Source organism: Drosophila virilis, chromosome 2 (genome assembly GCF_030788295.1).
Source record: "Drosophila virilis strain 15010-1051.87 chromosome 2, Dvir_AGI_RSII-ME, whole genome shotgun sequence".
Taxonomy (NCBI): Eukaryota; Metazoa; Arthropoda; class Insecta; order Diptera; family Drosophilidae; genus Drosophila; species Drosophila virilis.
Window position 1 is genome coordinate 18,030,526 of NC_091544.1, and position 24,959 is coordinate 18,055,484.

General features: G+C 40.3%; 6 protein-coding genes across 6 annotated transcripts; 3 read left to right on the forward strand and 3 right to left on the reverse strand.

Moving 5' to 3' along the window:
• Nucleotides 1-321: 321 nt before the first annotated feature.
• On the reverse strand, nt 322-993 carry E(spl)m6-BFM (Enhancer of split m6, Bearded family member). The gene has a single exon (XM_002053444.3). It carries the CDS (start codon nt 952-954, stop codon nt 706-708), a length of 249 nt encoding a protein of 82 aa, XP_002053480.1. The 5' UTR covers nt 955-993; the 3' UTR covers nt 322-705.
• A 4,128-nt stretch (nt 994-5,121) lies between these two features.
• Nucleotides 5,122-5,987, forward strand: E(spl)m5-HLH (Enhancer of split m5, helix-loop-helix). The gene has a single exon (XM_002053443.3). It carries the CDS (start codon nt 5,186-5,188, stop codon nt 5,738-5,740), a length of 555 nt encoding a protein of 184 aa, XP_002053479.1. The 5' UTR covers nt 5,122-5,185; the 3' UTR covers nt 5,741-5,987.
• Nucleotides 5,988-12,099: 6,112 nt separating this feature from the next.
• Nucleotides 12,100-12,866, forward strand: E(spl)m4-BFM (Enhancer of split m4, Bearded family member). The gene has a single exon (XM_002053442.3). The coding sequence runs from the start codon at nt 12,177-12,179 to the stop codon at nt 12,645-12,647; it is 471 nt and encodes a 156-aa protein (XP_002053478.1). The 5' UTR covers nt 12,100-12,176; the 3' UTR covers nt 12,648-12,866.
• Nucleotides 12,867-14,364: 1,498 nt separating this feature from the next.
• E(spl)m3-HLH (Enhancer of split m3, helix-loop-helix) lies at nt 14,365-15,642 on the reverse strand. Its single transcript, XM_002053441.4, has one exon. The coding sequence runs from the start codon at nt 15,473-15,475 to the stop codon at nt 14,813-14,815; it is 663 nt and encodes a 220-aa protein (XP_002053477.1). The 5' UTR covers nt 15,476-15,642; the 3' UTR covers nt 14,365-14,812.
• A 5,555-nt stretch (nt 15,643-21,197) lies between these two features.
• Nucleotides 21,198-22,242, forward strand: E(spl)m2-BFM (Enhancer of split m2, Bearded family member). Its single transcript, XM_002053440.4, has one exon. It carries the CDS (start codon nt 21,309-21,311, stop codon nt 21,984-21,986), a length of 678 nt encoding a protein of 225 aa, XP_002053476.1. The 5' UTR covers nt 21,198-21,308; the 3' UTR covers nt 21,987-22,242.
• A 787-nt stretch (nt 22,243-23,029) lies between these two features.
• On the reverse strand, nt 23,030-23,756 carry Kaz-m1 (Kazal-type protease inhibitor m1). The gene is made up of 2 exons (XM_002053439.4): nt 23,429-23,756; nt 23,030-23,369 (listed from the first exon to the last, which is right to left on the reverse strand). The coding sequence occupies exons 1-2, from the start codon at nt 23,640-23,642 to the stop codon at nt 23,113-23,115; spliced, it is 471 nt and encodes a 156-aa protein (XP_002053475.1). The 5' UTR covers nt 23,643-23,756; the 3' UTR covers nt 23,030-23,112.
• Nucleotides 23,757-24,959: the final 1,203 nt, after the last annotated feature.

Below are 24,959 nucleotides of genomic sequence, written 5' to 3' on the forward strand. Positions count from 1 at the left end.
AAATAAAAGTAATAAAATAATAATAATAATAATAATAATAATAATAATAATAATAATAATAATAATAATAATAATAATAATAATAATAATAATGATAATAATAATAATAATGATAATAATAATACTAGAAATAATAATAATAATAATAATAATAATAGTCTGTAATTTCAGTCACTCGGGTCTTATCGAAACAATTATTTAATAAAACCACATATGTTTAAACCTAATACTTTTTTATCGAATTGAACTATATGTGATTTACCATAAATATTAAAATCAATCTGAAAACCAATACAAGGCATAGTTTTTTTTTATATTTTAATTGATTTTTTATTAGATTAAGAGTTAACAACATTTATACTATTGGCACTATGAACTAAACTCTGATAGATTCCGAGTATGTAAATGTATATCACAAGGTATTTAAAGTTGGCATAAAGTTGGTATTAAATACTTAATTGACACCTAGCCCGGGACAACGTTGACATTGTTGCCATTGATGTCTGCTTGGCCGATTGCATTGGCAACTTGTTTCCCACTTGCTCATATGTTGCATGCAACTAGTTTCGCATGACCGGCTGACTGGCTGACGGGCTAACTGGATGGGATGGCTTCATTGAAGAAGTATTTTCATTCATACATTTGACCGTTTCTATCTACCGGTTTGTTGTTGTTGCTTGTTTGTTTGTTTGTTTGTTGCTGTTGCTACTGTGCATGCCAATAAAAGCTGCCGTCTGCGGTTTCCAGGCAAAAGAGCAATTGATGTGTGCCCATTGCTGTCTCCTGCAGCATGCGTTCGTTGGCCTGATTTTGGGCAATCTCCTCTAGACTCTCATAGTGCTGGCAGTGGCTGATGTTGTTGTTGTTGCTGTGGCCGCTGCTGCTGCTGCCGCTTACGTTGCACTTGCCGCGACGCTGCAGCATTTTGGCAATTAGATTCTTCACTTTAGACATAGTTTTGTTTAGGTTGTTGTTAGCGCTTCGCGTTGCAAATTTCAACTGTGCTACTGGCGTGGCAAGTGTCGCGCTTATATAGCTCAGCTTCCCGCCCAAAAAACACCACAACCACCACCCAATCAAAGAAGAGCGGCAGCACCCAGCGACAAGTGCCACATGGGCAACACATGTGGCCAGCACGCGGCTGACTGATGTTGCAAGTTTCAGAGCAAAAAGCAAAAGCAACAGCAGCAACAACTGTGGCAACAGCAGCCGCCCAACGCTTGCCTGCCACGCTTTCAGCGCAGGCTCATCAGGCCGAGTGGAGAGCAAGCTCAACACGTGCAGGATAATCGTGTCAGTCGTCCGCACCCCTCATTGTCGAGGCTTCCTTTCCCTTATTTTGTTTTTTACTTATTCAATATAACGAACGCACAAAATAAATATTGAGAGCGTCGAGCAGTTGTGGTTCCCATGGATAAGGTTCGATGGCCCTCAGTTGGTTAGGGGAAAAATATCCCACGGTTCGAGTGGCAGCTGCTTGCAATTTAGGCCACAGCCCGGTTCGTGTTGCTGCCGTTCCTGTTGTTGTTGTTGTTGTTGCTGTTGCCTCGGTGGTGGATGGATGTTGACTGCCTGACACATATTGCACTTGCTGCCTGGCGAAAGTCTCGTTCGACCTCTAAAGCCTGCTCGGACAAGTGTGTTCATTGGCCGTTCATTTCCCAATTATCAAATGCACACAAAACCCGACCCAATGCCGCCTCCCGCCTGTTTTTTGCACCTGATTGATATTTGTCGGCTTGGCCACTTGTGGAAAGCTTGCGCCGGCCGCAGTCGCGTGGCGGACGCACTTGTCTCGTGCTGCGCAGCAGCAGCCGCCTGCGGGGCGTTGGGCGGTCACGTGGCCGTTATGTATTTGATTTGCTTGCAGCCTCGGCTGTGGCGCAAGGTGCAGCAATTAAGTTTTGTGGCGTTTGTTTGATCGCCACTTGATTGCGTTTTCGGGCGTTTTGTGGATTATAATTTGAGTGCTTTTTCAGTCAGTTTTAATTAAAGCTGTGGGAGGGTTAGGCACGTGCCACACTTTGGGGAGTTGTTGTCTAATTGAATGTGGCCTTTAATGGTGACCACAATATAAAAGTCTTGCACTGCGTTGTTTTAAGTGTAGCATTCGATTTCAAAAATTACTTTACACGCATTTGTTTTAGTATGCTTAACTAATTAGAATCTTAGTAAGTTTTGCGCTTGGGTTTTCCCACCATTTAAGGCATTTAATGTTTAGTTCTTTTAACAATGCTGAGCAATACAATTGTCCAGTTATCGTGCAGCTAATTTACAGTGTTGTAGCTTAAACCTAAATATCTTTGAAGTTTCCTGGGAACTGTTTCCCTAGTTATGAAGTAAATGTGTACATTACAACTATTGGCTTCCCTTTATGCATTGCCAACATTATAAATCAAGATTATGTGTGGGATTGAAGCTGTTTAAAGAGTTATTGTTGTATCAATTAAAATAAAATGCAGCATATTGCAATCAATAAAAGCAAAATGTTCTGATCAAGCTTTTGTTGAAATTTTTTTTTTTATTTAATGGGGGGAAGGTGTATTTTAATATTTGGCATTATATTAATCTTTGTCTTATCAAGCTGGAATGTGTTTTTATATACCTTTCTTGACGATGTGAAATTCAAAATTAGTTTATTCAAATTTTTCAAAGACACACAACTCAAGGGCATAGATTTCTGTGATGTCATCTTTGAGAGTTGTGGTGTGAATGTTTTTGTTAATCAAAAACATTCCTGAGTACCCCTATCTTGGCAGGCTAAAAGATTGCTCATAAACAAACGATTTTAATTTATTTAAATATTTTCTTTCTTGAAGATTTGGTGTGTGCAAGTCCTACTCTAATAAAGTTTTGTATTTAAAACTCTCCAGATATATTTGGACTAATTGTTCTAGATATTTTTAAACTTTTTCGGATGAAGTTTTATGGGTAAATACTTGTTCAATATTCAATCTTTAAACTGGTACTTGAAATTTTCTCCAATAAGATATATATTTCAGAAGCCCTTTCAATTTAATTTAGATTGTTATTTGAGGCCCTAATCACCTTTACGATTTGTTCTTATAAATGCCACGCTCTTGAACGTATCTGAAAGATTGCAAATCTTCAAGTCTTGCACCTGATGTCAATTTTTTTTTGAGGCCTTTTTTTTGCTCACGTTCTGCTCGCTTATGACCCAATGCTCATCAAATCAAATCCACGATTGACGCTCAATTGATGTTGGCCGACAGTAGCACTTGTATACATATAAAAAACTCAATTCCAATCACGTCAACGGTAGCGCCAACTTTTCACCTTCGGCTTTGGCCAATCAACGTTGCTGTGGCTGATGCTTAAGCTGAAGCTGAAGCTGTGGCTCATAAACTCTTCTGCGGTTCAATTAGCGCATGTCGTAAAGTACAAATAACTATTGCGCACAATTCCGCAGAAACCTCGAGGCAGACTTTGGGGTATAATCATTAAGCTGAAGCCAAGTAGCCGACATCGCGACGACGATTTAAATTAAACAATCGACAATGACGACGACGGCGACGCCAGCAACAACAACAACGAAAACTGCGGCAGCAACATAATGACGACAAGAGTGAAAAACTAAAGTAAAGCAGCCAGTAATCAGTCAGTCAGACAATCAGACAGTCAGTCCGTCAGTCAAGTCGTCTGGGCAGCCACACGACGCTGATAATGCGCGTCGCGCCGACGCAATAAATGTGTGCCGTCGACAGTCGAGGCCCTCATGTTGCTGCTGTTTATGTTGCTGCTGTGTTTGTAATCGCAACCATATAAGCGACTTAAATGGCAGGTGTGCACATCGCGTGGGAAACACACGACGTTTCTCGAGCGGTTCTCACGATATGAAAATCGAGCAATCGACGCACATACGAGCCACTGACGACGGACGACTGACGAGTGCCGAGCTGCCGATCCGCCGAGCTGCGGGTGCCACTTACCGCAACGGAGTTACCAACCCTTCTTATTGGCATGGATGCTAACTGGAGCTCTGCAGATTGGGTACGTACTAGTAGAGTCAGACCGCAAGTAATTATAAAATTAAGAATTTTAATGAAATTTCTTATTCTGTGAGCTGTAATTGGACTATGCGTGTGAAGGAATCAGGAACTGAACTGAAAATATAAAAGATTTTCAATTTTAATTAAATCAGCTCTAGTGATAAGTACTAGCTAAATTTTGCTATTTTAGAAAATATAAAATATCGGTTACTATTTAACCTAATTATTCAAGGAGGTATTTAAGTCCGTGATTTGTCGAAATATCTAGGCACAGACTTTTATAAATAAAGGTGAGAATCCTTTGAAAAATAACATTCATAAGAAATATTAATATTAATCTTATAAGGGACTATCAAGCTATAATTACGCTAAGTTGGGCTTCGAACCCCGTTCAATTTCTCAAATAGCTGAGTTACTTCGTCAGCTTATGTATCCAGGAGTACAGGATAATTACTTGAACGTCTTCATAACTTAAATTTGCGTTAAGCTTATGAATGGGGTTATTAATAACTATTATAAAGTCGGATAATTATTTTTAAGAGTCCTTAAGATGTTATATATAATATTCACATATGTACTAGTTTATAATTTATCTGCTAAATAAGTTAATAATATATTGTAGGTCATTTAGTTAATGCCAATCGGTGAATTTTCTAAAATTATTTGAATATAATTACTGCTAATAAGAATATTAATTAGCTCTAAGATACAACAAAATTTGTTGAAGGACGAAGCCATAAAAACCACATCGATCCAAGAACATTTGTAACTTTTCATCAAATTTTACTTTTGGCTTACAAGACAAATCACCACAGTCCGGTCAATTGTCTGGGCCTCTCTCTATTCTCTGGGATCTTGGCCAGAATTTTACGGTTTAATTGCAGTTACAATGCGTCAGACACGCAACTACACAATCGTCTTTTAGTTATTGTTGCTGTGCATCTCAGTTTTAGGGTCTATCAACGATTTCCTTTCCCACGCATTGCAAAGAGCGAGGGAGAGAGAGATTTCTAGATCTCTGCACGTCTGGCTACCTGCAGCAGGTCCTGGCTGCAGGACCTGAAGCCCGAACTGCAGTGCAGCCTATAAAAGGCGACGCTGCATTCGAGAAGAGCATCATTCACACAGCATCCTGCAAACCGTGCACAGCTAAAGCACTCAAGAATATCTCAAAAATGGCACCACAAACTGAAACTGCGTACGTCTCGAAGACCCAGCATTATCTGAAGGTGAAGAAGCCGCTGCTGGAGCGTCAGCGTCGGGCACGCATGAACAAGTGCCTGGACACACTGAAGACACTTGTTGCCGAGTTCCAGGGCGACGATGCCATACTACGTCTGGACAAGGCTGAAATGCTCGAGGCGGCACTTGTCTTCATGCGCAAGCAGCTGATCAAGCAACAGGCGCCGGTCTCACCTGTGCCCATGGACAGCTTCAAGAACGGTTACATGAATGCCGTCAGCGAAATCTCACGTGTGATGGCCTGCACGCCGGCTATGAGCGTTGATGTTGGCAAGACGGTGATGACACATCTGGGCATTGAGTTCCAGCGCATGCTGCAGGCAGACCAGCAACCAGAACAACACCAGCAGCAGCAAACCGAATTGGAATCCATGCCAATCAGTCGTTCCGCCAGCCCCGCATCTTCTGGCTATCACAGCGATGCCGAGGACTCTGAGGCAGCAGTTAGTCCACAGTCCGGCAGCCATTCAATGTGGCGCCCCTGGTAATCCACAGAGATAACAACAATCTACAACTACAACCATAACAACGAATCATGTCTTCCAATTGACTCGATGTAAACTGTGATAACAAAAGCTTTACATAGATCTAAGCATGACTAGCTTATAAGATACCAATCTCCGGCTTTAATAGTTTTAAGATGTACAAATTAGCGAAATGATGCTTACTAACTTTAGACTATAAGAGAATATTACAAGCTTTAATAGTAATAAAAACTAAAACTTGAAAACAAAATGATATTCATCTTCTTTATTTTCCGAATTTAAGCTTATTTTATTGGGCTTTTCATTGTCAGTTGGGTAGCTTGCCTAGCCTATTTAAAAGGCGGTTATCAACATTTTAACTTATTGGGTTTAACTACTTTTAAACTACTTTAGAACAACTTTTGCTGGCAGAACACGCCAACGAAAGATTAAGAAGAAGAACCTTTGCCCAGATACTCCACCCCCAGCTCCGCCCACCCATCTCTAGAGCGACGCGGCCCCCTCCTCTCAGTCTGGCAACCTGATAAAAAAAATTAAAAATCTAAAACTAGTTTTTCTTAATAAAAACCTGGCGAATGTAACTAATGACAAACAAATGCTGCATAGGGCAATTAGCTACCTTGAAAGATTTTTATTAAATATCTAAAAAAGAAATTTTCTACCAAACAAACTTAACTAAACTTATTTAGTTATATTTATAGTATTGTAAAATCTGCGAACTTGGAATATTAAAAAAATTTTCCTTACCAACATTTTTAACAAACCATTAGAGTTTTAGAGGCCCCGAATCTATTCAAAATATCGTTGCATAAGGTAATTCCTGTTAAATTAATAATAATTTCACTAATAAAAAACTGATTTTACATTCACTGCAATCTTCATTAAACTATAGAAAAAAAAAACGAATGAGTGCATATCTATAAACATCCTAAAGCCAAACATTTCTTATAGAAGGATTATGTAGCCTTTGTAACAAATATAAAGATACATATATTTAAGGAATATATATATTTATAAATACTCTCAAAAGAATAATCCAATAACATATATAACTGATCCTTCTTAATATTTATATCTTTTCTGAAAACAAAGTAATGTGTATCACCTTATCTAAATATCTGCACCATTAATAAAACTTATACACCTTATCAGCGATAGACTATCTTTTAAAGTTCACTCTTATCTACAAGATTGTATTAGTTGTAAGAAAACATGTACATATACAATCAAACCACCGTTAGATCCTGTACATAGCCGAAGGCTAGTTTAGATAGATATAATATTTATGATTTGATTATTTTAATAAAGCCTTCAATTTAATATTTAAAAATACATAATTTAGGTTATACTATGTCATTAGAGTCCCTTTTTGAGCTCTGTTCCTTATTTTGCTTGATACAATCTTTTCTTTACTTTGGCATGTTTGAAATGAAAATAGTTTAAAATCAGTGCATGATCATTTCTCAAAGAGGCTGCTCACGCAATGTACAATTGAGCTCAACTGTACCTATTCAATATCGCATTTCGTCTGAACCTGTTGGTGTTTGCTTCAAAATATTGACACTCTTCTTTGTATAGCGCAGCTATCAAGATCAAACTTCAATATCTGTTAGTGCTGCATTAGAAAATCGGAGCATTGATTGTGAGCTGAAACTCAATATAGAAATAAGATATTCCATCTAATGGGGACAGCTCTTAAATCACAGAGCTTATCAGTATGCGTAACAGGATTCCGGCGTCTACAGTTTTGTAATTAGTCTTGGAAGGATTAAGCGGGACCAGACACGCTAACGACTAGAAAATTGAAAGACCTGTTCGTGCGCGTAGAAAGATTGAGGCAAGGGGACGATAATTTAGATATATTTTAATGAGTTTTCGTTTTAATAGGGTCTGGGTTTTGTTGGTGCTTGTTTATGCCTAAATGGCTCCCCAGAAACTCTGTTGTGTCAACGCAACCAAACACCCCAGCTGCGAACGAGTGCGAGAGTGAGGGAACCCGAGCTCCCTAGGGTCTCAAGTAGGAGGTCCTCACCCTTAAGCTAGTTTTCATATGAAACCTTAGCTGCAACGATCAGCGACGCCCCTGAGAGGGCAAACCAAAAACCGAGTCTGAGACCTGTCCACGCCTCGCATGCTCATCGGACTGATCAACATGCACGTGTTGCCCTCCAATCTGCATATACCGGACCCCTCGGTGTCTTGTGTGGTGCGGTGCAGTGCGGTGCGGTCTGTGTGTGTGGTGTGTGGTGTTGTTGAGCCTGGTTTTTAGGGAGGGCGGCGACACTGAGTTAAACTGTAATTACAACCCCTTTTGTGAGCTGCACGTGCGTTGAGTGATGGGCGGCCAAAAAGCGTTTCTCTGGCAATTGCCCATTGATCCTTGCATTGTGCACGTCCTAAACTAACAATGTCTGCATTCCCAGAACTGCCTCCCGCATGTGCAACAAGCATCTCACATACTAATTTGTAAACTAAAAGATAATTCAACATGTCGCCCTGTCTCGTGTCAAGTGCGCTGCGTCTCTTGCATGTAATATGATGACAAAAAAAGGACCCCACATGTGTCTGCCAAGCCAGACCAACAGAATTTTATTTTTATAACGCATTTATGAGTGTGCCGCCTGTGCGTGCATGTGTGTGTTTTGGTGTGTTATTTTATCATTACAAAACCGCCGCGTGGGTCGCTATTCAAATGTATCTGCGATTTGTAGATACATTGTTGTTTTAACTGCGGCGCACATGACTTTAACGCTCTGGCTTCGAAATGGATGGTTTTTTGAGGTTCTATGTGGGACTGCAATTGCAACTAGACCAGTTGAAGTGATTGCCGTCGTCGGCTCTAGGGTTACATTCTGTTGAATTTTTCGCACGCCTCGTTTGAAGTTCACGCTGACCAGAGAATAGCGGAAATACCGTAACATCGGCATAGTTAACACTAGCCGTGGAAAACCCGAATCCTGTAACTGGACCTGATTGCGGCCCAATGGTTGCGGGCATTTCCCGCTTCTTGCTGCCGTTGCTGCCACATGTGTGAAAATTCGCTGCTCACAAGTTACGCACGTACCTTGCGTTTGCCATCTATCGGGGCCGGGGCACTTGCTGCATATATTTTGTGGATAGATAGTACATCAGCAAGACGTGTCAGTTGGCGACGCTGCAATTTGGAAACGGCGTCGTAACACCAAGCACCCCGCAGTGAGAGAAACGAGGTCGTCACGTGTTCAAACAAGACGAATCACGTTCTCATGCCCAGTTCCAAGCCCAAGTTCAATCCCAAACCCAGTGCGTGTGTGTACGCACACATTTGGGCCAGGAACCTAAACACTTGCAAACAATGGCAACCGGCGAGGGGTCAGGTTGTTGTTGATATATATTTTTTTCTTTTAATTTTTCAAATCTCTTCTTTTTTTTTTGTGTGTGCCACAGGTTTTGTTTCGGGCTAATCTACAATTTTGGAACCTTTAATGATCGGCAACGATAAGAAATCAGTGCACGTGTTCATCGAGAGAGCAGGTCAAAGATTTCACTGGAAACGATTTTAGGCCAAACAAGGTACCACGGTAGCCCAAAAACCGCCACAGTGGTAGCTGCTATCTGTCTATATCTGTAGTCTGTGGACCCCCAGCAGGGCTTTTCGAACAATCTTTTTTTGGTTTTCGGTTTTCGGTTTGCCATACAAATTTGGTGGCTATTCTATTGGATCGCATGGGCATGCACGTGGGCCATGAAATGAAAACTAGGGGAATGAGTCAACCAAAATAGAGCGAAGGACGACACACAATTGGAACAAACAATCGTGCATTATTATGATATGGTAGAATGAGTCAACCAAAACAGCCAAGGCCGTAATTTCTACTTCCATGAAATAATCCTGTAAAGCTCGGGCGAAATGGTCAACTACGGATTTAATTGTTTCTAAAGAATATATTGCTGGTAAAATTTGATTTCTTAAAGAATTGATTTCCTATAATGAATAACTGTTTGCGAAATCAAGTCATCATATATGAATTGGTGTTTCAACTAAAGTATGTCATCTTAAAGTTTCTTTGCACTACGTGGAGAGCTACGAATTTCTTGTTTATTCTATTTCTGATTGGAAGAGATAATATTCTTTTAATAGGAGCTGAAAAATCTTCGCTGCTTGCTCTTATATTAATTCTACATACACCTATATTAAAAACGTACATTGGAATATAAATTCGTTTCATTGCTATGATTTAATTAATTGTTTTTAAAAAATTTGCACATGTATATATCAAATGTATGATATCTATTGGTATATCTTCTTTCATAAATTCAAATTCAAGCTAATTATTCGAATCGGAAATTGATGCAATTTTTTTCTAAAGTATCTAACGTCAATTGCATCTAAAATTAATAATATCTTGGCACATTCTTAAGTTTTTTATTCTTCAAGAATATTTTAAAATATATAAAGTGCATATATTTAAAGTAAATGCCATTTCATTTTTGTTAATTGCTAATAAAATTGTATACCATGTTTTTTATAAATTTAAAATATTTCAAATTTATTATTATTATTATACAAAAGTTTTTACCATATCTTGACTATTTGATTTTCGTATGTTTTGTTTATTGCGCTCATAATTATTATAAAATATTGAGAATCATTTTTATCAGGGAGTGCATTGGAATAAATTACTTGCATTCCACTTTTCCTTTTACTTTCATCCACTCTCGAAAAATGAGCCTGAAGTGCATACAAATCAGCTAGGTTTTAGATAGCAAATATATATAGAACTTTAAACACCCCAGGCTGTCAAGTTCTATCTTATCTGACTGACTATTTATTGCTTTACTGTGTAAACAAATGCTTAGATTGTTGCCTTTCTTTCTAATAAAACCTCAATAGCTGAGCTGAGCTGAGCTCAACAAAAAACACACACACAAATCAGCTCGACCAAACTCCTAATCACAATGAGATCAAGGCGAACCTTATAATCATAGCCTGGATCTAGGAACACATCAATAGGACTGCACAATCTTCGGGTTCAAACAATTTTGAAACGAACTGTTAACGCCAGCCTACAACTTCTCACCAGGACACTCGCTGCTTGAATCTTAATTTGTCTCCCTGGCCTTGTGTATAAAAAATAAAACACTCTGTAGCTCCAACAAAAGTAATGAAAAAAGGAAACCCAACGCACATGGGCTACAAATATTTATGGCCAAGTCAAAGACAATCCATTAAGTACAGGATCGTCCCCGAAATCGTTCCCATGGCTCTGTGCTAACCTCAACGCCTCACGCGCCATCACGTGTCCAACTTGCGACCGAACCGAAGTCCAAAAAGGACAACGCTGGCGCACCGCTGAGCGTGTGTATGCTCAGCTCTCCCTCTCTCGCTTAGCTCCTCCAGGATGCACACAAAGTGCCCCTTAATAAGGCACAGACAGGGTAAGAGCGGGGGGGCCGACCGCTTCGACTCGCCTGCTAATTGTGTGCCATCGAAATGAAATTAAAAGCAACTCCTTCGGCTTTAGAATGCCTGACACGTTTTTAGATATTTATTTTTTTCCCTTGTCTTTCCTTCTTTTATGGTCCTCCTTTTTTCTCGCTCGTTTGGGCAACGCCTCGAGGCACAAAAAATTTATAAATTTCAAATTACAGCGCATTAAATGATCCCAGTCTCAGTGCCAAAGTGTGTTTGCCTATTCAACTAGTTGATCTGGGCCTCTGCTGTCAGGCCATTAATTGTTTGGGTCGTTCAAGCGTTGAAAATTGAAAATATTCTCCCACGTTTTCGGGGGCAACGCTGCACACGTGTTCAAGACCCGAAAAAGGGATTTCTATGCCAACCAAAACGAGATAAGTGCATAAAGAGCTGCCAGCAGCAGCAACAACAACAACAACAACAACGATAACAACTGAGGAGCATATAAAAACCAAAAGTGATCAGCAAAAAGATTCTTTTTTTTTGTTGTTGTTTTTGTTTTCAATAGGCTCGAAAAAGGATCCTTCGAAAAACTGTGGGAACTGGTAGAAAGTCTCGCTTCTCACGATCCTGGCGCAGGATAAAATTGCCATGCACAACAAGCAGGTGCGAGCGATCCAGCATGACATGCCTTCACACTCCAACGCATGCAGGTTAATGGCGTGCAGGTCCGTCCCAGCGGTCCGTTTCGAAACACACCTGCCGTTTTTTGTGTGCATGTGTGCGAGTGTGTGTGCACAGGATTTTCTCGTTTACTCGTTTTGTCTGTGCACGTATCCTTGTACTTTCCCACACTCGCACAGTATCTGGTGTATCTTTCTGCCTGCCTGCCTCTACCCTCGCTGTCCCGACCTGCTGTCGGCTTGGATTTCATTTTGGTCCTGTGCGGGTATAAAAGGCAGCAGTTTCAGAGGATCAGACATCATTCGAGCACTACGCTTCGTACAGCAAACAACTCAGCTAAAACGCAAACTTAAATTCAAAATGTGCCAGAGCCAGAACATCGTCAACAACATGAACATCAAATCGAACAAGAAATCCTACAGCGTGAAGAAGCTGCTGCAGAAGATCTTCAAACAGCATCAGCAACAGGTCGAGGAGCAGCAGAACATGCAAAACACACACAAGGCCAACTCATTGGAATCGCTGGAGTCCATTGAGAACAGCCGCAACGCCGATCTTGAGTCCATCGCCAACAAATCCTGCGCCGCCTCGCTGGAATCCTATGAGAACGAAGCCAATGAGCGTCTCTCCGCCTCCTGCGAAATGGAGGACTACGAGCTCGAGCAAATGCCAACTGTGCCAGTACACTTTGTGCGCACCGCTCATGGCACCTTCTTCTGGACCGCCGCCTCCGATCTGCCCGCCGACAACGATCTTGTCGAGCCACTGTACTGCAGCACCGCCAATGAAATAGCCGTCGCTCAGTTCCAGGATCGTTGGGTGCAAGCCTAAACATGCGTTTGGTCAGCCAAACACACACGCAACAATGTCTTCCATTTGGGGCCGGTGGTTCCAGCTTCCTGCTTTAAGGCGTCTTCTGTTAATTTTTTGAAAAAAATGCAAACAAAATTAACTGCAAGTCGCTTAACACTCAACTGAGCTTTACAAAATTGTGATAAATTTTAACTCATATTTTTACAAAAATATATATACAATTTAAAGAAAAAACAACCAATTTTTGTTCTCATTCTCAAATGGCATTCAATTATCAATTTTCAGCTACCCCTAAAAAAACACTACTTAATAACCTTTGCATAACTGCAAGCCATTGTTGAATTGGGTGACTCATTGGCCGCCGGCTAATCTGGTGGCCAACACTTTGTAACCATCGCTTGTTTGTTCGGGTCTACCTGAGCAGGGCTCCTGCAGTCCCTGCTAAGCCAGGCTTATTGTTGATGTCTTTACCTGCGCGCAGGTAGATGTCATTGTGATAGCAACAGCATCCAACTTAAATTTAGGGGTTGATTTTTACAGGTCTAACCAGTTTTGGGCCAATCAGAAAATAAACGAGACATCGTTGATCGCGCCGGTTCCAATTAGACCTGGCAGTTATTTAATTACTTTACCGCTGACAAGAAGAAGCTCTGCAGAGATGCACAATTGATTGCATAAATGATTCAGGCATTCACATTATATATGTATGTATCTTTGTATCTGTATCTGTATCTACATCTATTTACAGTAGCTACAAGCTCTTAATTGCTTCTGTGACGGCAACTTCAGATATGCTGATGTGCTTCTTGCATGAAATGTGAAGAGATGTTCGCCTGATAAAAGTAAAAGTCAGCACAAGCACGTGTGTGTGCTTGGGTGTCTGTGTGTGTGGCAGTAGATCAAATTTGAAATGGGAGCACTGGAGGTGAAGATATGTGAAGATTTGCTTTAAAATTCATTGAATGCATACTCAGCACATATTTCCTGCCAATAGATAAGCATGAAAAAACAACTGCGTATTTATGATCCAAAACTTTGGTCGAATTTCATATATACTATACATACCTACATACTATATATACTATACATTGAGATATATCTTACATATATATATACAATGGACTTGCGAGCCCCTATCTAATGTAAGCTTTTCAATATATATTAATACATAAATGTATTTTTCAATTAAAGATCTATAGATTCTTCAGATTTATTTATGAGTATGACTGATATTTTGAAACTTTTCTTTGCATTTGTTTTAAAATATAAAATATTTTAATTATTTGTAAAATAAATATTTGGAATTTGAATATTATTAAATATGTTCCCTTCAATGGTCTTGATTTTATTTAGTAAAAAAATTAAACGCTTAAAACTTCCGAATCTTTCGAGGACAATGTTATCTATTGAGATAATCTCATAATAATAGTGTATAGGGTTTTGATATTCTTCTAAGGGTATCTCTTTGCACTCAGAAATGTAACATTTTTATACAACTTTATCGAATCTTTGACTATTATATAATTATTAATGTATAGTATTATAAAATCATTTAAAATGACTAAAAAATTGTGAAATTTTCTTCAAAATAAGCGGAGCTTCGAATGAAATAGCATTAAATGATATTATGAAATGCTTACACTCGTTTAAATTATTCCAATTGGGATTTAATGGGAATAATAAAACCTTTTTAATAGGCTGAAAAGTGTTTTGTGAATAAAAAGATATATATTAGTTGTCTTTAATATGAGAACTTTTGTTTATTCATATTTAGTTCCTAATTTAACATTTATAAATTATTTAAAGCTTAATTTAGTTAATTTGATAAGACGCTTTCAATAATGAACATTGCAAACATTTAACTCTAGAAAACTTTAGCAAATTATTAGGAAGTCAGCGCAATCAAAGTGTATTGAAACGCGACGTACTTTAGTTATATCACAGTTGAAATACAAAATTTACAAATATTATCAAAATAAACTTAAAAGTATTTAAAAACAATGCACAGTGCAACAAATTCATGCGATATGATGCGACAATTTGCTTTGGAAGACAACGGATTTTGCTGTTGTTGTTTGCTGCTGCTGATAATGGCAGCAGCGAACGGTTAATAGCCATTTGGAATACTAAAGATAAGATCTAGAAATTAGATGATGTCGCCAGGAATGCAGGCAGCCAGTTGATTACCAGGGCCGCCAGACGGGCTCCGAGGCGCCCGACTCCTGCGAGCTAACTGACGCCGTTTCGGATAGCGCTGTGCCATCCACGGATGTCACATCGATTAGTTCGTCCTTACCCGCCAGGAAGGCGCTGTAACTGGCTGCGGCAGCGGCGCCGTAACCGCCCAGCAGCGGAAAGGCTAAGCGTCCTGAGGCGTACCCGACGGCGGGCGGTTGTTGTTGTTGTTGTTGTTGCAGCAATTGGGATTGCAGCTCAATTAGTCGCGTCGATAGAAACTTCATAATCTTGCGGCCAATCTCATCGGTTTGCTGCGTCTGCAGCAGAACTTGTGTAATCTGATCGGCAGCATGAACATAACCGGAGCGAAAGGACTCGACGTGGGCGGCACTGGTGCTGGGGGCAGCTACATTCCCGCCGCCAGCGGTGCCGACGGCTTGCAGCGAGAGGCCGCCGCGCTGCTTGAGTTTGCGCATATGATCCACCGTTAGCTCGAGTATGTCGGCCTTCTCGAGGCGCGTGACATGCTCGCCCTCCTGCTGCAGGCACTCCACCATCAAATCCTTGAGATCATCGAGACACTTGTTGATACGCGCACGGCGCTTGCGCTCCAACAGCGGCTTCATCACCTTCCGGTACTGATAGGTCTTGGACATCTCCATGACCATGTTGTGATTCGAATCACCTTCACTATTTCTGTTAAAGTTTTGATTTTTGGCTTGAACCGAGCTACACGCACATATTCACGTCGATATCGTATTTTCTTTGGGGCGGTTGCGCGTGCGTCGCGCTTTGTGTTCCGTTCAACAGGCGGCACGTTTATGAAATGAGTGGCAAACAAGTTTCCAACGTTACTTTTATACGACGCTCTCCCTGCAGCGACTGGGCCTGAGCTCCCGCATGATCATTCGCACACACATCCACATACACATATACGGGGCTGTGGTGGCATTCGTGCCTTCGGTCTCGGCTCGGTAGCGGCACTCGGCAGCGCACACAAAGAGAGGCTACTGTGAAGTCCGTTGCAGGCACACGTTGGGGTTGGAGTTGTCAAGTTGCCAGGCAATCTACTGCACAGTGGGTCGTTGCTGAATAAAGACGTGCTAGTTATAGTTGGAAAATTTGAGTTGGTTAGCTAAATAAAAACTCAAATATTGATATTTTTCGTTCTACTTAACAAAATATTAGTCTTAGTCTGGTTTGATTTATTTTGTTCTACAAATATATCAAATTATATACGTATTCCACTTTATTTAAATTATTTCTATATATATGAGAAATCGAGAAAATAATTATATATATTCCCAAACATCCGTTGCATACTTTTAAGAACATGTTTATATCTCATAAAAGCTACACCAGATTAGAATACGAATGTAGTTATTTTCATGAGGATTTTAAATCAATGAAAAGATTCGTATATCTGACACATTTTTTTAAGTCTTAAAAAATAGCTAGATTTGATAGTGTTATTATAAAATAAATATTTCAATGTTCCTTAAAGTATGCAACGAACAGCTTTATTAGTTTCATTTTGCCTGTTTTCTTTATAAAATTAATAAACATTTTTAATTTACCGTAAAATGCATAACCAAAAATTTTTATGTAATATTTTTAGAATTTATAAATGAGGTAATTCTAATATATATACTCTTACTTGTCGTAAACATCATCAAAACATGTTGTTTTCTAGCCCTGATTTTTAATTAACTAATAATAACAATAAATGTTGTTTTTCAATTTAAAGTTTAATTGATTTACTATTGACGAGCTAAAGCTCAGATGATATATATTAGTTGCTCCCTTTGTTTCTATAAATGGTTGTGCTTCTTAATGATAGACTCTTCGGAGACTTATGGAGCCTGGCAAATATCTTCTATTATCGTATCTACTGAATGTTATCAAACATATATCTTTATCGCCAGCTAAGCCCCATTGGAAAAACTTGGATGTAAGACGAGCGACCTATGTTAAATCTTATTTAACAATACATCTTCAATTTTCAACACTTGGCCCACTGTGCGATCTTTGGCATATTATTGCGCCAGTTTACGAAATCGAGCGACTCGACAACACTGCTTATCTGCTGCCTTTAGATGAGCGTGAGCGAGAGAGCGTGCCCTGTTGCGCTCTGGCGCGCGTCGTCGTCTTCAAAAACGGATTGCCGAGTGAGTCGCAGTCGGGGCTTTAGATTTTGGATTTGGAATGAGAATGGGTCTGCGCGTGGCTCTCAGTGCGCCGTCGATGTTACCGCTGCTGTCGCCGTCGCCGTTGCCATCGTCCATGTCATACTTATTGTCAATGATGACAGTTGCGCTGCTGCTTCAGCGGCGGCTCCTATTCGTCGTCTGCGGCTATTGGGCTCTTTGGTGCTCTCACTTACTCACACACACATATGCATATGCACAAATGGGAGCCTACTACGACTGCGACTGCGACGGCGGCTGAGAGTGTGTGTTGTGTTGTGCCTACTTTACGAGACCGTGGGAAACAGATTTGTCGTGTGTTTCCCACACGTTGGACGGATGGCTGGATTGTGATGCGATCCGATGGATTGCTGAAATGTTTTGCTGCTTGTTGTTGTTGTTTTTGTTGTTAGTGCTGCTGCTGGTTGTTGCTGGTTGTTGCTGATGATTGCTGTTGTTGTTGTGGCTGCCGCTTGTTTGGGGGGCTTTAACTCGCGCAATTATGTCGCATGCTTGGCTGATGATGATGACTGCGACAACTACGACAACAAAAACAACAACAAAACTATAACAACAACATTGAGTGGCTAGCATTTCGTTGAAGTGTATCGATTAAGCGTAACAGTTTCCAGCTTTCCTTACAGTATTGGGGTTTCCAAAACTTTTGCATAGCTTAAGTTGTCGCCTTCGTTCATCGCAATAAACTTCAACATCCGGTTGTCGTTCTAAGATGATGTTTTATTCCAGCTTTTCGCTGATCTCGGCTACAGCGACTGGGCAGCTGCCAGCTGGATAGCCGGACAGTCGGGCAGCTGAGCAGACCTGACACTATGTGTATAAAATGTTGCCTGTTTTTTATTTATCGCCATCACAGCAATATGACACTTGTACTTTTTTTTTGTTTTTTTTTTTTTTTTTTGCCAGCCCAAGCAGTTCCCATGATGCTGCAGAATCTCTGGTTTGTTTGTTTGTCTTTTGCCCATGACTTCCGTTAGCCGTTGTTTGTGGTTGCTGGCTTGGCCTTTTATTTTTCTGCTGACTTCGAACAGCAGCAAAAATAATAATAACAACAACAACAGTTACAACAATAACAGCAGCGTTAGCTTACAAGCTGACTTAACTTTCAACTTTGTTGTCACACGTGTCGTATGAGTAACGCAGTTGCATCCGATCACACGGCGCATGCAAATCACAAACACACACACACACACACATGCATACAACGAATCACATCAGCCACAAGCCACAACCAAAAACCATTTTCAACTAACCTCAATGCACACTAATTGCTTGTCATATATATTTTTAAGCTTTGCGCTAACTTTGCGCAAAACTTGTTGCCTCGTTGCCTGGTTGCCGCTTTGCCGCTTTGGTCGCCTGCCGTGTGAACCAAAAGCCAAAAGCCAAATAAAGGCTTGTGGCTTAAAAGTTTGAAATTGAAAAACACAACCTCACAGCTTAAATACTCTATCAGAACATTTGAACAACTTTTATAAAGTGCCTAACAAATTGTATGTAAAGTCTTGTAGTTTATCAGTTCTAAGCCTTATTCAGATTTTTTTTTTAATATTTTATGAGGCACTAACATTTAGTCTATACAATTTTCTGGTTAAAAAAAAAACAGCATCTTAAGCTCTAAAAACCTTCCGGATATTAACCTTATCAATCATACTTAACCAAAAACTATCTCCGTTTGTTTTCTATGTTTGACCATGAACATAAAATAATTTACAGCACTGTTTACAAGCTTATCAACACTAGTTTTAGATATTTTTACTTTTTGCTAACTTGAGCAATTAAAAACTTTTACCCAGATTTAAAAAGGATTAAAAAATTTTATGAAGGATTAAAAATGCTTCTAGGCAAACAAAAATAGTTATTTAGAAATAGTTCTGATCCATCTCCAAAGAATTAAAATTTGGTATAGCGTTCGTAAAGTTTTTACTTGATCTGCTTTTTCTTATTTTAATGAACATTTTATTTCTAAGGATTTCTAAAATTAACACACGAAACCAGATAATATGCATACATCAGACACAGAAAGGGTATAAAATAGCAAAGACACCAACTTGGCATAAGTCTGCCCCATCTGTCTACCAATAAGGCGTTAAGGCAGGCGCATGCGCAGCCCGGCCAGAGACAGAGGCGCTGTTGAAGCTGGAGCTGCCACAAGAGCATCTTAGTTGCTGTTGCAGTTGCAGTCATAGTCAGAGATGGAGTCAAAGTCGCTTTCAATTTAGCAAACGTGCAGTTCAAAGCTAGGCGCTGATTGGGGGCAAATGTGCGGGGCAACGATGCCGTCGTCGTCGTAGTCGTCGTCGACGTGCTGCGGAGAGTTCAAGATTAATGGCGACCAAAGCGATAGAGACGGTGGCTCACAAGCTGCAGGCGTGCGGTGTACACGCGATTGGCACGAGTTTGTTGCATTTGGCCCCCGGCCAGTCGAACGGGCCAGGCTCTGTTTCGCTCTACGGCCAGGCTGACTGGGCCAACTAGTTTTCGAGAATAGGCCCGGCGCTGGTTTTTGTGTGGGAAAGAGCAAAGGACTGTTGTGGAATCAGGTCACGGCCTCATTAGATCTGCCTTTGTGCGGAGCGTGTGAACAACATGCTATAATCCCCACGGCTAGGATCGACGAGCTCATAAAATGAACTTATCAGCGCCGGGGCTCAGAGCCTTGATTATAAATGACAACAAACAGGCGAACAAGTAGCAATAACAGCTGCTCTCGACAACATCAACAGCAGCAGCAAAAGCAACAACAAGACACCAAAAAATCACAAGAAAGGAAACAAAAATAATAACAACAACAACAATAGTGCCCGAAAACTCAAAAACCCGAACAACCCAAGTGAAATTCTTATAAGCCCTTTCCCACACTCGCAACGGTGCGCCGCCTGCGCCAGGACGGAAATGCACAGCGTCTTAGTTTACAGGGGCTACAATGGAACAGGTGCAGCTGCTGCCCCCAGTGAGGACTGTGCAAGCAAAATGGCTACGTCACTGCGCCCAATCGGTTTCAGCTGGACAAGCAGCAACCAGCAACAACTAGTGGGCCCTGGCTCTGGCCCCGGCTTCGGGTACCGTGTGAATGTGAAAACAAAGTCAGTCGTGCATAAATGACGGAACAGGCGATGCACTGTGGTTCCAAAGCAATTTAATGTGCTCAATAAGGTGCACTTTTTTCAGTTAAGTATTTGTAATTTAATATTCAAACAGGAAGCGCGTCTGGAGACGCGCTTTTCTTATACTGAATTTTTAAATCAATAGAGTATCTTGAGGCCAAAGATTTGATGAAAGCAAAATAAATGTATTAATTTTTTGTGGTAACAACTTCATTAGCTTGTTTCTTTATTCCTAATTTTATTTCCCTGCTCTCTCATTATTAAAACAAACCTACAGGTACTTAAGAACTTATACCTATGTCTCTATAGCTGATGCTTGTATTTCATTCTTATGGTAATCATTTTAACTAACAATAAACATTTTAGCAGCAAGCAATTTGAGCTAAAAAACGTTTTTTTATTACGAGCGATTATAGAATTCATATTCATATTCATATAACACGCCCAGTTGCTAGTTGCAAATATGTTCCTAAGTAATTTTTACGGCTTACTTTATTTTTAATTCAAATTCAAAATATTTTACCACTTTATTAAGTCGCGTTTTTTATTAATTTGCATAAGTACCATCATAAGAAAAGATTATATATTTCCATAGGCATATTTTTATTAGATTGTTATTTTTTGTTTTACTTTTACGATAAAGTTGAACTCTACTGAAATCCAATCAGTTCTTTAGTAAACAATATTCGTTTGATTTTTTGCACCACTGCACCACGGTGCAGCCGGCGTCGTCTTCATCTACCTGCAGCCAAAACTCATCAAGCGGCCCTTGTCGATTGTACGTGCATGGGAAAAGTACACACAAGCTTGTGGATTCCTGTTGGAATTTATTTGGGAAATACGCGCACATAAAAAGCAGCTCCCTCTCCCTCATCATCATCGATGGGAATAAGTGTCTGCATATGAGTGTGTGTGTGTGTCTGTATAGTTGTGGTTGTGTCTGCATGAGAGTGCACTCAAATTTCGTACGGTGCTCGGTGCTTGGCCTGGGCTCGTGAGATCAGCCGGCATACGATTTCACTCTTGACTGGCCATTGGCAGCGCTGCGGCAGCGCCTCATATATAAATATGAGCGCCGGATGGCGCAGCAGCATCAGAAAACGAACGACTCTCGCGAGGTGCGCACACGCAACGCTCGCTGCTAAATCAACTAACTTGAACGAGCCGAAAGCTGCCACAAAGCTATCGCCATGTATCTGGATACAAAAAACTTGACAGCTGGCTGCAGCAACAACAACACAACAGCAACAACAGCTTCAACGGCGCCCAAAACGGGGCGACGCATGCGCAAAGTTTGGCAGCCGTTGCGACGACTGCTGACAGTGGGCGGCAAGGGCAGGCCCGCGTCTCAGCCCCATCCCAACAATGTGGATCTCAACAATACACAAATGCTGCCGCCACTGGAGCTGCTGCACACAGATGACAACGACAGCAAAGCAACGCCCGATGAGTCTATCAACAAGTTCGCCGAGCTGCGCCTGCAACAGGTGCACGAGGAGTTAACACAGACACCACCACCGCCCAATACGCCCACGCTGATAAGCAGCGTCTATGTGGAGAAGGCCAGCACACAGAGCTGCAATGCCTGCCAGCATGGGCGCAACTGTCAGCACACGCATCACACCACAACCAGCAGCAACAGCAGCAGCAACAACAATAGTCACAACTTAACAGAAAATGTAGCGGCCCAGTCCACGCCCACGCCCACGTCAACGCCCACGCTGTGGGACCTGCAGCTGCCGCTACAGTACATTAGCACCGACAATGGCACCTTCTTCTGGGCCAACACCCAGGAGCGCGTCGACGATGATCTGCTGCACGCTTGGCTCTGTCAAAGCTTTAGCCAATTGCCCGGCACACTTTGTTAGCCCAGAGTCTCAAGTGTTGTTGCCCCTTGCAAAACCGATAACAGATCTCATTTTGGGGTGTTCGTGACTGGAACTCAGCATGACTCAAACAGCCAACACACACCTGAGGCCAAGCATTGTGCACCCCAAATTCTTATTAGTTATTTGTTCCCACAATTATTTATTTCCTTGCGCAATATTTACTTTGTCAATGTGATATCAATTTGCAAATAAATGAAAAACTATTGAAATACATGCCTACTGCGAATTTTGAACAGCTGTTATGTTCATATTATTGACGCTGATTCTACTACTCTGGGGTACATTAATATTTCGGACTGTGGTATCAACAAATATTATGATATTTAATAAATGATGTCAAAAAATACACAATAATGATAGAGAGCATGTAAGGGTTGGGACTTACCCATTAATTATTTAATTACCCATTAAATTAAATTATTAAATTAAATTATTAGACGATAAGTTTGCTACGCCTTATCGATCCTGACAGACATACATATAATATGTGCAAGATCAAGCAACCGTGCTTACATACTTGTTCCTTAATGAGCTAAAGGATAGAATATCTATGTATTATGTCTAATGGTTCATATTTCTATCCTATAAAAGCTCTCAAAATGTATAAGTACTCGAGGCCTTAGAGCCTTAGCTCATATTTGATAATAATATCTGTTTATTACATCCGTAAGCTCAAAAAAAAAACATGCTTGATCGATCTCTCAAATAATCCATTGATAAAAAGACCTACAAGCTGTTCACAGAAATCTCCCAAAAAGGATAGAGACTAGGTTCATATAATACGATCGCAATTAAAATCAATTGGTCTTGACATTGGCCCTCAAAATATATATTCTAATTTTAACATCAAGTCATATTTCCTAGAGAAATCATATGATATATTTTAAGATGAGCAAGGACCAAACAAAACATCCTTCCTTTAGTTCTATGACCTTTTTTTTATTTTTTAATGATTTGCCCATCTCCATAGTTGCCCCCTTTAAATACCCTATCGATTTATGTCATTCATAATAGTTTTCAAATTGTTAGTTCAAAATATATATATTTTTGCAAATAAGCAACTCTTGTGTGCAAAGGACATGTACTCCAGTTTTATTCTGACAGCTTAACAGGTTTCGGCTTTCAGAATGCGCAACAGCTCAGTGGGTGCGACGCCGGCGAAATTCAGGGCACAGTTGAAGGTCTCAAACGTGCACTCGTTGGGCACGAGACCACGGTACTTGCCATTGGTCACACAGATAGGCTTGTAAATCATGGCACAGGGCTTGAGGCAGCTCGGTACGTCCAGCTTGACATTCAACAGCTTGTGAATATCCTCAACCTCCTGTGAGCGGCACCAGGCCATGTCCGTCAGGGCAAAGGCTAAACAAAAGAACGTTATAAATATAGAGCGGGATCTGGGAATCGATTTGTTTACTTACTCGTCAGGGCATTGCGTTCGCGGCGACAGTTGCTGGCCTGCAGATTGCAAGCGCTGGCGAATTCCTTGAGATTGAAACCATCCGAGCCACAAACCGGCTGATAGATGGCAGGACACATCTGTGGACAATCCGTCTGGTTGTTGGACACCGTGTTGGCTGCAATGCCGGACAACAGCGCCAGGCAGCAGCAGAGTGACAAAGTTTGTGATTTCATTTTGCGAACTTTCAGTTTTTTGGGAAGTTCTGTTGTTTTTCTTTTTTGCTTAAATATATATTTTGGTATATATTTGTTTAGCTTGTGGACTACGTGTGCTATTTGGTAGCTATTGCTTACAATTGCTGTGACTGTTTGGAAATTCATTGATTTATATATATATTGCGGGCATTCCAGCAGCTACTGACACTCTTATCAGCCACCGCGCCAGCTGATAACATAATCGCAAACGCTATCGAAGCGCGCGCGCAACAAGAAACGTGTTTATTTTGGTCTACAAAGTTCTGGCTCGAACCATGACCGTGATGAGTACAAATTTTTTTATGCTCTAATTGATGTGTATTGACGGTCCTGTCGGCCTCATGCCATCAGCCATCAGTCTATCAGCAATCAATAAGAATGAACATCTTTATTGTGCTGTTGTCAGTTGGTATCTTGTTTATCTGATCGAAACAACAATTAAGTTTTTTTTGTTTTTTTTTTTTTTCGGCGATAACTTCGGGGAACCATTTGCTATAAACACATCGAATAGATGTTGCCACTAAAATTTATGCGATGTCATCAATGCATTTGTTTGTCATTTATTTTTTTGGCGACAAAGTGCTCTTCTTGGGAATCTGCGTTGTTTATGTAAACAAAACACATTTTATTCGGAACAGATATACATATTTTCATTGGAACTAATCAGTTGTTGTTACAAGTTTTGCCAGAATTTCTTGGGGGTTGACGCATCAGAAACTTTTAGTTAATTAAAAGATAAAACACACACAATGCTGGGACTATCTAAAAAACCCCGTATTAATTAAGTAAAATAATGTACAACGAACCGTTTTTAGACTTATTAATTCTAATTGACATTCCCTAAATATTGCAAGTTGCGTCTGCATAGTGCAAGATCTTAAGGTATACATGTGCACAACGTTAGTTTTTTACTTGACTTTTTGTCAATCTACTTGCCAGTATTAGGGCACTTCAATAAATCGAAAGGTGGTATATCTTCGACTCTCTGAAGATTTTATACTCGCGTAGTCAGTTGCCGTACGGTGTTGCGAATAGTGAAATGCAGAGGTTGATAAACGTATCTTGTTAAACAGAATATTATAGAGGTATATATAGTAATAAATATAATAAATAAAACATAATAATCGAATATATAATAAGTATATAAAATATAATATAATATATATGTAACCTGGGCATTTTAAATGTTGGGTTTGGACAAGATATCTTGATAAACAAAAAGATTTTTCAAAGAAGAACCTACTTTTGGACTGATAGTTCCTATGTCAGCTATATGATAGTATTCCGATGATGAGA